At 39.3% G+C, this 16,435-nt stretch overlaps 1 protein-coding gene across 1 annotated transcript in view; it reads right to left on the bottom strand.

The window, feature by feature from the left end:
* The window catches only part of PIK3C2G (phosphatidylinositol-4-phosphate 3-kinase catalytic subunit type 2 gamma), a gene marked incomplete at both ends in the record, with an annotated part of 194,652 nt that overhangs the window by 156,093 nt on the left and 22,124 nt on the right, over positions 1-16,435 (bottom strand). Inside the window, 3 exons of the mRNA XM_084206328.1 lie at positions 4,121-4,237; positions 9,028-9,091; positions 12,787-12,857. Coding sequence (XP_084062454.1) covers positions 4,121-4,237; positions 9,028-9,091; positions 12,787-12,857 — 252 coding nt within the window. The remainder of the gene's footprint in view (positions 1-4,120; positions 4,238-9,027; positions 9,092-12,786; positions 12,858-16,435) is intronic.

Raw genomic sequence — 16,435 nt, 5'->3', positions numbered from 1 at the left:
AATATTGCAGAATTAAATATTTTTTTCTGTACCCAAAATTTACATAAAAAATGACCCTACCATTCAATAAGAGTTAAAATCAAAAAGAGGTTTGAGGGTTTGGTACTTCATTGAATAACTGGCTGCTGAGTACTAATTTTGACTACACGTGTTGCTACAGACAGGACAGTTGGTCAATTGTCTTTGCATAAATATTGACAAATACAGATGAAATCTGGGTTGTTACATTTATATTCTGCGTGTGAGGTAATTGCATGTGGCATTCACATTCTCTGAAAAAATCCCTTCGCCCAGGATTTTTCTCCTGGGAAGCTGAGAAGCCTCAGAGAAAATGAAAACAATTCTTATTTCATTTGCTTCTCCTGTGTTGTACTCATGTGTGGAATGTGTTTGGAGATTGTTCACCCACAGGTGATTGTTCCATTGCATTCTGCTGTGTTTTCACTCATTGGCCAATTACAGCCAAGCTGTGTTGAGACTCTGGAAAGAGTCACAAGTTTTCATTATTAGCTTTTTAGCATTCAGTAAGTATCCTTTCTGTATTCTTTACTCTAGTAGAGTATTTTTAATATATGATAATATTATAAAGCCTTCTGAGAACATGGAGTCAGATGCATCATTCCTGCCTTCGTTGAGACATTTCCCAGCAAATACAATAGTTGTATATAATGTGTAATGACTCTTCTCAGGAAAAGGAACCGTGCTCAAGTTACAAAACATGCAGAAATATATCTGACTGCTTTTATCACATTTATAGTTCAGCTGCTGAGAAAGATGAAGCTCTTTATGGAATCAAAGCCCAACCTTTTCTGGATTGCTGAGGTCTATTGACTGTCCTAGCAGTATTTCTCAAAGGAGTGAAAAGCCAGCAGCAGCAACAGCGTTTGAAGTCAGTTGTTAAGTCAGGTCTGCTTCAGCACAGAGGGAGTCAGAGGGACAGGGGTGGCAGCCAAGGTCACAAGCAGCTTTTACAGGAAGGCTTCAAGGGACAGACAAGCAGCTCAGCTAACCAAGCCTGAAAGGCAGCGTTAAGAGAACAAAACCTCAATAACTGAAAAACTTCATAGCATAAAAGACAATCTGGGCAGTAGATTTCAAGAGATATGTTGTTAGAATCCAAAATGCAAAGAATTCTCAGAACTTTGGGTCCGCAAGCCAAATCTCAGAATTAAACACAGGATTTAATTTGAGACCTTAGAAGATGCTTCCAAACTTAGGTGCTAGAAGTGAGAATATGGATTTACAGTTTAAAGAGATACGTTAAGAAGAAGAAAGTTTAAAGTTTTGGAGTTTAAGATATAGAAAAAATTAAAAGTAGTTACAAAGGTAAACAAGGAGTTTAGAATGCAGCACTGTAGGTTTATGTGTCATAACATGATTGGCTAAGAAAGCTTACAATGCACCATGAGTCCATAAGATAAAACATTTAAGGATTAAGTCAAAAACATAAATATCCTTGTTTGGTAGTATTTTATTAGTCAATAAATCCTTTAAAAGTTTTGTAACTAAGGGTCTTGTGACTTTCTGAACCATGACAGTACAAATGTGAGCCAAATTCACCCTTCCTGCCTATGTAGAAGAAAATAAACCACATCATCTAAACACTCAGAGGTCTTGTCTCTAACTCATTCAAAACTCCTTCAAAAATCCCCACAATATGTGAAGCAGCTTCGTTTTGAATATTAGAACAGAAAAATATTTAAGACTGTTCAATCAGGACAATCCTTTCAACATTCAGAAGAGGCTATTCAAAACAGTATCATGTTGCTCATTACAGATGAGCAAACAGTATCATTATCATCATCCCTTATCAGCTGCAGCCTCTGGAGATCCCAGGCAGGACCAGCACTCTGCTGCGCTGGAGACTGCACAGAGATAAGGAGAGGTGTGCCTTGCTCTGAAAGGATAATCTGAACAGGTAAAACAGGAAAAGGGAAGTCTATTGCTCCCTCCATATGAGGAAGAACATAGAAATTGCTTTAGGAGAAGCTGTAAATATTGGAGACAGTCTATATGATGGAATTGGACATGCTGGAGAAGGAGAAATAACAATCAGGGAACATTTGGAGCAGAAGTTTTTTGTTTCTTTCAACAAGATAGATCAGGTCATAATTTAATTATTTGCCTATCAATAGCCAATTCATCTCAAAAATAAAAGCAATATTTGCATGACAATTGCTCTGAAGACAAGCAGAATAAAATGTGAACATCCACAAAAAAACTAAGGCTTGAAAGAGATGGCCTGTACTCTATCCCATTATGTAACTCTGCATGGCATGTGGGGTTTTCTGACTTAGGATGAGCCCCACTAACAGGATCTGATTTGTCTCTTTGACCACTGCACCTCTTTCTCTGCTCAAATTCAGAGAGGACAGGGCTGCAAATGGACCAAGGGATATATAAGGCAGTTATAAGAGGTGGTTTACACATTAGGTTCACAGGGCTGACCTGAGCAATAAAAGATAAAACACACTAAATTTTTCTTGTCTCAAAAGAAATGTTTTTAGCAAATTAGTCCTGATACATTTATTCTGCTCTAATTCCTTCCTAAAACAAATGTCTCTTACTTCCCTCTCTATATTTTAACTGGACCCAGCTCTTTGTCTATCTCTTAAGAAACATTCTGGATTGAGAAAATTCTTGTCTCAAGGAGAAGACACTGATCATCCTGACACCACTTAAGAGAATCTGGAGTTTAACTGAAAAGCAAATCACATGAATCCCTTGTTACTTCCTTTCTCTACAGTATTTACCCTCTAATATCCAAGAAGAGCTTTTCTTAAATGGATATTCTTATTTCCATTTGATTCCACATCATGCCAGATAAAACGCGTGCCAACACAGACTCATTTATGGATACTCTTATTTCCCTTTGATTCCACATCATGCCAGATAAAATGTGGGCCAACACAAACTCATTTATGCAGGAATTTACCCCCAGTAGTGATTTCTAATAATTTGTACCAAAGCAGAAATTAAAAGATTTAGGATATTATAGAAGCAAGATTTGCAGTGATGCATGAACTAAAAGGGAAGCAAGAAAAGCCACTTTAGTGAATCAGCTGGTCAGGTCTGAGCAACAAGCCAAAAACCCTAGAGCTGCCTTGGTTCTTCCAGTCTTGGGTGTTCTTACACATAGCACAAGACATGGGAAAAAACAAAACCAAGCTCAACAGGAAAGAGAAAGGATAAAAGTCTTGCAGGTAGGTGATGGCCTGAATGCAAGCATCATATAGAGTCTGGCACATTTTTCTAAATAGTATTAGCTGTGAGAAAGAATGACAGGAGACCATGCAAGGACAGAAGAGAATTCCTCTTTTTTTTTTTTTTTTTTTTAATGTGTGAAGAGGGAATTTCCTTAGGGTGTGAAAAAATTATCACAACTCACAGTTACACCAGAGTAAATTCAAGTGATTAATGGCTTGATTTTCAGATTTGCTGAGCACCTCTATCTCCATGATGCTGACTTCAAAAGAGCTTTTGGGTGCTCAGAACTTCTATAAATCAGGTCATAGAGACTTTTCTAAGGTCATACCAAAGCAGCTGATAACCAAACTGAGAAGTGATACTACTCCCTTAAGTCTGAGTTCACAATTATACAGAAATCTCTAGAAAACCCATTTCAATGTTTTAAGAGTATTTCAGCTAAAATGAGGACTATATGATGCTGGTACCTTTTTTCATAAATAGCAGGAACATTTCAATCTGAAAAAAAATCACTATTTAAATGACATTTTTGGAAGATTTTTTTAAATTACTGACAACCTGTACTAAATATCTGCAAATCTAATACTCTGAAATCACATGATTTGGTAAATAGGTGATGTGGCAAAGAAGAGATTTGTACATTGAGGAGGAACAAGAAAGAACTGGAGGAGAATATCAGTTCAAATTAAACACATGGCAAATCTTCTGTTGGTCCTCCATCACATCACACATGGTCAACATTCTTTTTCTTTTTACAGTGCCTCTACCCAACACATGTCAAAGGGAAAACAAGACTGCAAGAGAGTAAAATGTAGCAAGACAGAAAAATGGACTTGGATCAATCAAAAAAAGGAGTGATACACTCAAATTCCAGTTTAAAGAGAAAACTAGGATATGAACATGCAACTTTTACCTGTGCTCTCCCCAAAGTCTGGAGTTTCCAGACTGCATCAGTGATGTCTCTGGTTTCCACATAACACAGGACACTGCAGATGGCTTTAGCTGCCTCAATCACATTTTCAACATTATTCTGTTTTTAGGAGAGAAATAGGGGGGGGTAAGGATACAGTAGATACACAGCATTTACCAAAAACACCTGACCATAACCTTCATGGCAGTGAGGGGTACAAAATTCTACCCTCTTAAGCAGAATTCAAACACCATGGTTTAGTCTGGCTACACTGAAATCACCCCAGGCCAATATTTCCCTAAGGACAGTGACATTTCTGTTGAAGTCCAGTTATCTCCCACAAAATGTATGCCGGTCAAAACCACAACAAATTTGGTATCAAAGACTGATTTTAAGGGAAAACCTTGGTTTGGCTGAACTCCAGCAGTGTGGAAGCACTGTGAAGAAACTTCATAAGAGACCTGAAGCCAAGTGATTCATAAGCATTCTGTAATTCTGTGAATTTATCCTCACTACCTCACTATTGTCTCCTACCCATTTCTGCCTGAGTTGGAAAACAGCCACATTCCTTCTAAAAATAGATATTGTGTGGGAGGCTGCATAATCTGACATGAGTACTTTTGCAACCAACTTTCTGCAAAATTATATATTTAATTAAAACTATGGAATCTTATTGATTGTAAATTTAGATATTTAAATATTGCCATATGGAAAAAAAACAAAACGTTTCTAGATACAATACTTTGAAGGATTAAAAAAAAAAATTGGATCCCCAAAGGAAGGGAAACACAATACCAAGTACTCTATGTTCAGGAAAATAAATAAATAAATAAATAAAACTCATGGGCTTTCTGCATGGTTGTATCTCTTCATTAAACCTTAAAATACATTCTCTGAACAAGCAGAAGCTCTTCTAAAAATATTCTCCATGTTTCTGTACTGATAAATGTTCCTTTTAGTGCACTATAGTATGTGGATGTACCCATGAAACCCTTTCTCTCACTCATGCATCTCGTGCCTGAAAAATAAAAATTGTACCAAGATGAACTTTCTGTTTTCAGGCTTAAGGTCCATGCACAGACTGCAGTGAGAAAGTGAACACCTGTCATTATTAGAAATAAATATAAAAAATATATTGAGCTTATTAATTGCACATTACTTGCTTTGAGCAGAACTAAAGCAGGAACAAATTACATTAAATATGCGCAAATATCTGCTGGTCAAATTCTGTTAAACAGAATTTGTTGGGATTTTTTTTTTAGTAACTAAGGACACAAACACCTTTTCCCACTAGAGGTTCTAGAGAGGAAAAGGCTGACTGTGATCTCTTGAGAATTTTAGATCCTCTTTTGGGCTGAAGTTGGTTGGGGCTCAGTGGTATGGCTTTGCTATGTGTAACCCTGACAACTCCAAAACATTATCAAAGCTGGTTTACTCTGATTTCTGGAAGAAATAAGTGAGTATATGTGTACATATTTATATATATATATATATATATATATATACACACACACAAATAAACTACTATATACAGTTTTTAATTAATATAAAATATCACTCAAAATTTGCATTTGATTTAAATACGTTTTCATTCTGATTTTTTCTTCTTCACAAGCAGAGATGCATTATTGGAAGAAGGAACTTTGTGCCTATAAAATACATAATATAAATATAAATACAGATCTACAGGGTAATTTCTGAGCAGTAACAAGCAATAAACATACACAAAAGTAACCTTTAAATAGAGAAACAGCTCTCTGGATGGAGAAAAACAAAACAAAACCAAAAACCCAAACCCACCCACAGTTTATGTATTTTTGTACGTACATATCAATGCTATTCCATAAAGAGAATTGGTGTCTTGAGAAATGTATCAATTTCTGTTTAATATGCTCTTCTGTTTGTAGATAAACTCTCAAAGCATTAATATTTATAGGAGCTACTTTATCATACACTTTATTTTTATGGTAGCTACTTGTAAGGAGCATATTGAGAATGAAGAGTAAGCACATAAAATTATGTGATACTGAATACTACACATGATGACTTCTTCCACACTATTTCTCTGCTGAGATATTATCATGTAAAGAGTTCTCTTTTTTCATGTAAAGAGGTTTTTTTTTAATGTATAGATATATGACATTGATTTTTGTCCCAAAGAAAGGAAGATGGAGATTAATTTCTTACAAAACTTTTACACCTTCTGAAATTCCAAAGGAACTCCAGTCAACAACTTGTAATTTTTCCCCCTTCTACATATTTAAATAGAACAGAACCTTAGAAGAATATTTTGGCATTTCAATAATTTATATGATTTAAAAAATGTTATTTCATTCTAGAATTTCTACACTCTGTATAAAAAATTTACAAAGTCCCCTCTACAGTAACAGTACATTTTGAATGGATTTCAAAATGAAGTGCATAAAAAGTGGTTGTCAAGGCAATCAAAATTGGCTGCTTATTTTACTGCACATATTGTCTGAAAAATAAATTTCAAAACTTACATTTCAACCCTAATAGCACCAATCCTATCTTTGTGCCAGACATCTTCATTATCTTTTTAAAATTTTTGTTTTATAAAGTCATTATCTATCGCAAAATTAATTTTCCATTTATTTACCATTATTACTAATTAGATTAATAATGATAGTGGGCTTTTCCCATAAGTCAAAAGCACTGATATCCCCACATATGTGGAAGAATAAATTTGCAAATGAGCAGAAAAATGTGCAAAATATTAATATTTTTTAAAATCAACTGAGAACCACAAGGTGTGTCTGGTGAAAACTGAATACTTAAGGAACTTCAGCAGTTAAGTGTGCACCTAATTTACAATCTGTGAGCAGTGTCCTAAATTCCAGAGTGTGCTGAAGGTGGACTGTGGTGAACCAGAGAGGGGTAACAACAATACCAGCTGGGAATGGGAATAGCTTGGAAAAGTGACAAAATTACCTCTGTGCAGACTTGGGATAAGGAGGAATTTACAATTACCCCAATTTTAGACCTTCTTTAAGCAATCTAATCAGAAGTTAGAGAAAAAAAGTAGACAAGGATTCAAAGCCCAGATAAAGGGTTCTCATTTTTTTGTTTTCTTTACTACATATTTATCAATGTTACTCATTACATTAGCGCTCCATCATTTTTGAGCCACTAATTAAAGCAAATCATACGTCATGATTCTAGGTTTGAAAAATCTCCATGCACTGATCCTCTGAATGAAAATATCCATGATATGACCTACATCATTAACTTGCAATCCTGCTCTTTTAAGCAATTCATGTGAACTTACTCAGTGTCCCTGAGTAGAAAAGACTTTACTAAAAAAAACCCAAAAAACTACAGAGAAATTTAGCTCTAGACACACACATATTTGTTGGATGCTATGAATATTTGAAAAATGTACTTACTTCCCTTTATAAAAAGTTAATGGCTTCAAGAAATTGCTTACTCAATGTAAAAATCTTTAGCAAAAACAAATTTAGGAATGCTTCATTATAGGTCTGAGGAATATCTGCACAGTGTCAGTTGCAAAGGGTGGATTGCAAAGTCTCCTTCATAGTAAGGTTATGGCTTTTTCTGAATTTAGAATCCTCTTGCTTTAGGCCCTAAAATTTCAAGTGAATGTAAAGAACTACCCTGGTGGGTCTACTTCAGTAAAGAAATATACATGTGCATTTGAGCTTAGGGACCTAACTTTTCCAAATGGTTATGACTGCATCACATTTTATACACTAAACACTTCCCTTTGAGATGATGCTTACAAAGGAAAATTCAGCAAATACCTGCACAGTATCAGACCCAGAGCTTTACTTTGTAGCCAGGCACAGTTCAACAGCCTCTAAATTTGTGGTTTGGATTTTGAAAAAAGCATCAAAGATTTACACAAAATGTAAAATGTTTGTATATGTCTATATTATGTATTTATAAATATTACCTGTTATTGATATATATGCATTCATGTACATGCCTGTATGTTTATGTGGATTTCTATATATGTGTATATGTATTATGTTTTATGCAAATGAATGTTTCCTGGCTATTCAAAATAGAAATAATAATAGAACAAGGATATCCAGAGAGATTAAATTCTGAACTTAAATGTAGGTGACAGAGTTCTGAAGAAAAATATTCATTCTATGTTGTAACATATATTTCAAAGAAATGCATAATTTAGCATAATGAGTTATAACTCTGGAAGGGATACACTGGAATATCTCCATGCTACATCAGTATTCTTTGATTTTTAGAAGTCTTTTGTTCTTTCCAGTTTTAAACCCTAGAAAATCAGTTATCATGCCAACTTGAAAGTCAGATCAAATCAGTTATCATGCCAGCTTGGAAGTCAGATCAAATAAATATGTGGTTTCTTCCAAGGTATGACTCAATTTGTCCTTTAGATATTTGTCCTTAAAACATTGGATAGCAAAGAAGATTTCCTAAAAGAGTTTTCCTTCAAGCATGAAGCATTCAATTGGCAGCCCACAATGCTTTAAAATAAAGCTCTTGGGAGTTTTGCTGGCTAAATTTAATCCTTCAAACTACCACATGTATATACTAAATATGTAACATTAGGCTTGGGGGTTTGCAAAATCAGGGACAAATTTTGCAGATCCATATAATGCATTGTACCTCTACTAATTCCAAGTATTACATTGCCAACTCAAACAACTTTGGTTTTATTTACAAGTTCCTTGACACATAGAAATAGTCACCTTTGATATTTTAAATTTGTAGCACTTTCTTCCTAACCTCAGACCAAGTTTTATTAAGAGAATTTATATCCTTTCAAAGTCAGATTAAGCAGTCTTAATTAAAAGTCTTCCTTAATTGCATCTAAGACAGATTAATAATTAGATACCTTTCATGTAGAAGTTAATGCTTTTCTAGTGTAACAAACTGAGAACAAATACCTCATTTTGCAGCAGATATTCCACTTGACCTCTGTAGTTGATAACAGCAGAGACAAGGTTCTGCCTAGGAACCAGGAAAAAAGAAAACAACATCAAGTTAATAAGAATTAGAACAGGTTTTGGTTTGTTTTTTGTTGGTTTTTTTTTTTTTTCACATTCTAGACATTTGAAATAATTTGAGACTGATTTTATATTAGTATAAAATAAAGCCAAGTGTGTATGCAGACATCATGCAATTGAGCCTGGATGTCCCTGGATTTTTGGTAGTCCTTTGCCACAAAGAATAGATGAAAAAAGTCTATTTATACATGAAGATAGACGTTTCCCAAGGTAAAGAACTCCAATAAGTGATTTTCTGTTTCAACGTCTATTGAAATTCACTTCCCATTTATTTTACTCTTTATGGTTAAGCAAGTGCATAAATATTACCCTAAAGAAGGATGGACTCAAGTACATGCTACATTCTTACAGCTAGACTTGAAGATCTTAGGGCTCTTTTCCAACTTAGATGATTTTATGATCCAATGCCTTCTGTCTCAATCACTTCACAGACTTCAGCTGCATAGAATCAGATAGAACATCTGCCCAAGATCTGGAAAATCCCAGCACTTCCAAAGCACAGGCTAAGTCCCAAGTACAAAAGTATGTTATAAAACAGGACAGCATTGCTACATAACCCATGAAACTTAATTTGCATGCAGTTCTCAAGTTTACATGCTCAAACTGTTTCAGCACCTGCCTTTCCATAGCATTTCCTAAGCAGCAAAATTTGCTTTACTTCTGTAGAGAGCCACTCACCACTCTGGTTCCATGCCTACAGAAGCTGCCACAAAATTTGTACAGGCAGATTGCTGAGTCTTAGCAAAGCTTCAGTAAATTAATTAGCATTATGGAGAGGAGCATACCCCTCTCCACACTAAACTCCTCAACCGATGCTTCAGCTGCAAATCTCACACTTTTACTACCACAGCCTCCAAGTGGCATCCCCAACAGATAACCAGATTCAGATTTTTGCTTTTAAGAAGCATTTGTGTAATTTTCTGTGTTTCAAGCACTGTGAAATTCTTGCTATTGTTCATTTGTGAGTTGAACAAAACAAAAGCAGGTGCCTGTGAGACCATTGCTAAGGCATCATCCTGGCAAGCCTCCTCTGTAGTGTCAAATCATCAGGAAAGGATAGGGAAACCTTAATTCCCAGTTTTGCACCCTGCCTAGCCCACTGATTAGTAGAAGGGACACATCATTACCTTGATGGCCATCAGAGGTAGTTGGGGGTTGCACATGCTTATATGAAAAAGTGGAAACTGCAATTTAAATTCTTCCTTGATTGTTTGTTTTACTCTGTCATTTTATTCCTGCCTTTTAAATTCTACTCTTATTCCCCCAGAAATCTTTTATTAAGGTTCTTCCTCTTCAGAAGGCTTAGAAGAAATTTCCCCCCACTCTTCCATCCCCACTGCAGTCTGATAGCTGAAAGCCCCAGAAGGTTTTTGATTTTTGAAAGTCCCAATTTTGATTTTTTTCAGAGCTTCAAAGCAAATCAACTATATACACAGCAACTCTGTGTGATGTCATGGATTTCAGTTGGACCAACTTGGCAGTCAGAATTTAGAATTGCAACTGCAGCCCAAAGTACAGGTTTCATGGTACATGATTAGATTTTCATTATCTATATTGCATGGCAGAAAAAGGAGACTCATTGCACTGAAATAAAACACAGAACAAAGAAAAGTTAGGTGGCCTCCCCTGTACTGATACCACAGTGGATTTCCCTGGAGATGCCAAATATTCTCTTCCTCCTACAGGTAGTTTTGCCTTTCCAGCTTTTTATTTCCAATCTGCACTGGCTTTATCTAGCCAGGCAGTTTGTATGTGGAGCAGCTGCCTGGAAATTCCTCCTGTAATCCTGTTAAATCATAGCTAATACAAGTTGTCACTCTGCTTTGACCGAGTCTTCAGGCATAACATCTTTTTCACAGCCTTACCCAGCTCAAAAATATATCTGAACATATGAGCTTGCCTTGTTGTCTTTTTCCATGGAGGTGAGCATGTTTATTAGCATGGTTGGTCAAAACACAGGTTAAAATGCAGAATAATTTCCTAAATTACTATGCTAGTTCAAAAAATTAGCATATTTTCCATCAGTTTATTTTCCCCTGGAGAATTTTTGGCATAAAGTAGCCATAATTTTGCATCATTAATAGGAAATAAACCCAGCAAGTTGTAATGATGATTGAAATACCCCTACTAATGCTATCCTGAGTCCTTGTCTGCCAGATAACTAATAATACCCATATCTTATCACACAGACATGCCTCATACTTGTGCAGCATTATAGCTGTGTAAAAATATGGCAAGCCTAACCAACCCATGAACATTTAGTACTTCTTTGATGTTGAGGACATTTTTTTTTAGATTTTAGCGAGTCAATATAGTGCAAGAGTTTTGAAAAAGAAAGAGTTTGGAAAGGTGCAAGAGTTTTGAGAAGGAAATAAGAAAAGCACAAACAGGAGAGGCAGTCTTAGCTGGTCTATATGGGAGGAGGATGACAAATACATAGCATAGACTTGCAACTTTCATTTTTCAGTCTCCTGGCAGCAGCACCTACTACAGAGAAATGCTAGGTTGCCCTTCTAAAATGCCTTTATCACCATTTTACCTCACTAGCAGTACTCAAATGCATGCCTGGGCCCAGAGGGCTGTGGTGAATGGAATTGTCGGGAGCTGGTCCCATGTGATTGTCCTCAGAGTTGGGCCCCTCACCACAAGAAGGGCATTGAAGTGCTGGAGTGTGTCCAGAAAAGGGAGCAGAGTTGGGGATGGTCTGGAGCACAGTCCTAATGGGGAGATGGGATTGCTTAACCTGGAGAGAAGGGATCCACAACAAATGATCCTGTCCTGCAGACATCCTCTGTGCTACTACTTTTCATACTCTTGCCATCTGTAAAATATGTTTCTTCTACTGAGCTCTTTGGAGCAAGGACCAGAATGGAAATTTGGGCCATGCTCCTAGGAAGCCAGATGGGTCCCCAGTAAGCACCAGGTACCCCCCTCAAACGAGTCACTACCCCTCTGTTTCCCTCCATCTGCCTAATGACAGGTGTGTCATTTAAGTCCACTATTGTTGGCAAAGTACTTTATAACACAGTGATGAAAAACATTGCAAAAAGTGCCAACAGCTTCTTTATCTAAAATCAGAAATTATCTAAATGGAATACAATTAAAGATGAATGAGGAATCTATCTCATTTTTTGTTTATCCATCACAAACTGGCCTTACCATCAGCTTCATTTTGACTGCCAGATAAAGGCTTATCATAGTTAGTCTCCTTTAAAAAATAAAAAAAAAATATAAAGATCACTGAAAATATAGTCCTAATGTGAAAATATAGTCCTAATAAAGAGCAAACCTACTACTTTTACAATATTTAATGTCAAAAATTCTCCAACAGCAATGCACACATGAAGATTTTGACACCTTCAATCATGGGAATCATTGGGAAAAATGAAACCTTCGATGAAAACTTCAGTAATATGAAAAGGAGACAATTGGAAAAAATTACACGGATCCAAAAAATATTGATTTTTGCTAAGTAACAACTAAGGTCTGAAAAGAAAAAGTCTGAATTATTGAACCAATTGTCTTGCTCATTGGTATCATTCCTGTCCCTAGTAGTTCCTAGAATTTTCCTTTGGTGCAAGGAGGCTTCCTACAAATATAAACAATTAGAAAAAGAAATACTGCTGAATAGCAGCTTACCAAATCAGTCTCCAGGCACAAGTGTCTTCTAACAGCTCACTCACACAGAACCTTCTTTGGTCATCCCCACACTGTGGAAGAGAGGAGTATGGTGACACATATTATTCTGATAAAGAAGAATGTATATTGGAGATATTAACGTAATATTTTCCAAAGTCAGAATGCTCTCAAATGTCTCAGGGTGTTTTGATCTGAAATTTTATTTGGTGAATATTTTATGTTACACTGGGTGGCACTATACAGGCACCAGTGGGGGTAAGAGCGTTCAGGAAAACAAGGTAGCTGGATTTAGGAACAGAACTTTAAATAGGATTCAGTGGGGGAACAGGATGTGCTTGAATCCAGGCAGGGAGAGGGGAGGCAGTGGGATATTCCAGTGCCATGCCTACCTGGGAGACATGAAGAAGGCATACAACGTGGCCTAGGGCATGCATCAATTCTGCTTTGGTTTCACACTGAGTTGGGCCAGAGGGAGAGATGATGCACAGTTAGAGGTGACCTGTGAAGGGAAGCATCACCCTGGGCAGCCGAGAGGCTTTGCCACTTGAGGGACTTATGTATTTTCTCCCCCAGCTTTTGTTGTGCCAGAAAACACGGAGTTTTATTAAGTATGCCAGTACCAAGTAGGTGTCCCAAGAACACATCTTCATTGATGAAGGTGGTCCCACTGGAAAATGGGTGTACAGAAAAGGCAGAAGACTTTGGAGCTTGTTTTGCCTCAGTCTTTAAGACTACTGATAAACCTGGGGCTTCCCAGTCCGCTCAGCTGGAGGAGCACAGCTGCAGCAACAGTGACCTTCCCTTTGCGGACACTGGAATTGTAAGGGGTCAGCTGCAGCAGTTGAATGTTCTTAAGTCCACAGAGCCTTGGTGGGTTTCATCCCAGAGTACTAAAGGAAAGGAAAGAAGGGAAGAAGAGAAGAGAAAGGAAGACAACTCATTCACCAGGGATCTAGAGCAATCATCTAGTGCAACAGCTGGATTATGACCCCACTGATTATGGATCCAATCTGACCATGGATTCACCTAGCAATGTGCTATAATGTCACAGATGACCCAGCATTCTGTGCAACCTGGGACAGCCCAGGATTTTTCCCAGCCCTAGCACACCCAGGCAGTGTGAACACCCAGGAGGCACACTCTCAGCAGCAGAGGGGGACTGGCAGGGGAGATTTCCCCCTGGGCAGCTGGGAGGCTTTTCCTCTTGAAGAACCTGGGCATTTCCACCATTCACCCCCAGGGTAGGCCCTGTCCCTGTGTGACCCAGTGCTGGGAGGCTTTTCCTCTTGAAGAACCTGGGCATTTCCACCATTCACTTCCAGGGTAGGCCCTATCCCTTTGTGACCCAGTGCTGGGAGGCTTTCCCTCTTGAAGGACCTGGGCATTTCCACCATTCACCCCCAGGGTAGCCCTGTCCCTGTGTGACACCTGGTGCTGGAATGCTTTCCCTCTTGAAGGACATGAGCATTTCCACCATTTACTCCCAGCGTAGGCTCTGTCCCTGTCCTTGTGTGACACCTGGTGCCAAGAGGCTTTTCCTCTTGTAGGACTTGGACATTTCCACCATTCACCCCCTGGGCAGGCCCTGTCCCTTTGCTCATGTGACATCTGGTGCCAAGAGGCTTTCCTTCTTGAAGGACCTGGGCATTTCCACCATTCACCTCCAGGATAGACCCTGTCCCTGTGTGACCCAGTGCTGGAAGGCTTTCCTTCTTGAAGGACCTGGACATTTCCACCATTCACCTCCAGGATAGACCCTGTCCCTGTGTGACCCAGTGCTGGAAGGCTTTCCTTCTTGAAGGACCTGGGCATTTCCACCATTCACCTCCAGGATACACCCTGTCCCTGTGTGACACCCGGTGCTGCAGCACCGGTGAGAGGGAGCAGCTCAACACCCTGAGCAATCCCCTCCTGCCAGCTGAGCTCCAGCACTCTGCCCATCTCCCCTGGCAGGACATGGCATCCACTGCCAAAGAAGACACGGGGCAGAGCAGCTCTGGCAGCCGGAGCCAGCCGCCGCAGGCAGCAGCGCCGGAGGACGCGCAGTGCCCCATCTGCCTGGGCCCCATGAGGAGGCCGGCCTTCGTCACCTACTGCATGCACAAGTTCTGCCTCAGCTGCATCCAGCAGTGGGCCAGGACCAAGGACAACTGCCCCGTGTGCCGGCAGCCCATGGAGAAGCTGCTGCACTCCGTGCGAGGGGACAGCGACTACAGCGAGTGCGCCGTGGGCCTGGCCAGCCGCCCGCACGGCGAGAGGGGCGCGCAGCCCGTCATGGCCGTCATGCTGTGGGCGGTGCAGGCAGTCCAAGAGCACCAACAACGCTGGGCCGCCAGGAGCAGGCCCGCGGACGCCGAGAGCGCCCAGAGGCAGGGAGCAGCTCCAGGGCCCTCCAACGCCCCTTCCCGCAGCCTCACACGAGGTGACCCCACTGAGAGAAGGTGAGCGCCCGGCCGGCCCTGCTGCTGCTGCTCCTCTGGAACCACAAAATGGCACCGAATGACTTCGGCTTCTCGGCATCCCCTCTGGTACGTCACCCAATAAACTGCACGGTCCTTTCCAGAGCGTGCGTTTCATGGCCAAAGAATGTTTCTGGGGCCACAAGGCCTCGGTGGGATTCAGTGCAGAGCACTAAAGAACCTAGCTGATCTCGTGGCTGGATCCTCTGAGTTCTCTTCCAAAGGTCTTGGCAATCTAAGAAGGTCCCAGCTGACTGGAAGTTAGTCAGTGTCATTTGGATTTACAGGCAGGGCACAAGGAAATGGAAGGGCACACGGAAATGGAAGGGGATGGCAATGGAAAGGAGAGAGGACATAATAGTTTGCAGGTGGGGACCTACAATTTTCATGTAGTCCAACTACCTCACCTCTTCAGGGCTGCCCATGGATGAAAAGCCCATTACAAAGGACGCTGTCTGAATGCCTCTTCCTAAGGGACTGATAGACACGAGGCACCAGCCACCTTTCTGGGAACCCATTTCTTGTGTTTGACCACCCAGCCTGTACCAAATCACGTGTGTGATTGATAGGATCCAATGAGGATTTGATGGACTACAGCAACAGGTGTGTTTATGTGAATTATTTACTATCTGATTACATGTGGGTGATTCTTATATACAAGATCTGCCAAGATCTTGCTTCTGTGACACTAGTTAAGCTACAAACTTAGTGGAGACTTCTATGATGAAACATATTCTATATTTCAAAATTCAGAAGGATAATTTAGATCAGAGGTGAAGTTCTCCTCAAGAGCACATTATTTCATAAAAAAAAGCAGTATCTGGGTATGTGCATAAGTGTCTGAGACAGCTGAAAAATCTTAAAAAACCAAAGTTTCTGCCTATTTTGATTTTTAAAAGCCTAATTTTTGCATCTTTTTATATGAATTCTGAGAGAAGGAATTTTTTTTCCCTAACCTTACTCTCAGCCTGTAATTTTCTGATGTATTTTACAACCACGTGTTTTACCAAACAGCAACAACAAAACTAACTGTGAGCTCGGTGTAGACTACATCAGATCCCTGAATTCAGATCCCTGAATTCAGCGTGGCTAGAGCAGGTTTCAGGTTTCTTTACACCTAAAGAAACGTATAGAACTAGGTCCAGAGTGAAAGAAAGCCTGCAGCTTTCAAGGCACTCAATCTGCCTCCT

This window comes from Fringilla coelebs (genome assembly GCF_963513975.1).
Source record: "Fringilla coelebs genome assembly, chromosome: 5".
NCBI classification, from domain to species: domain Eukaryota; kingdom Metazoa; phylum Chordata; class Aves; order Passeriformes; family Fringillidae; genus Fringilla; species Fringilla coelebs.
The sequence above is the reverse complement of the archived record's forward strand: the minus strand, read 5'-3'. Positions and strand labels throughout refer to the sequence as shown.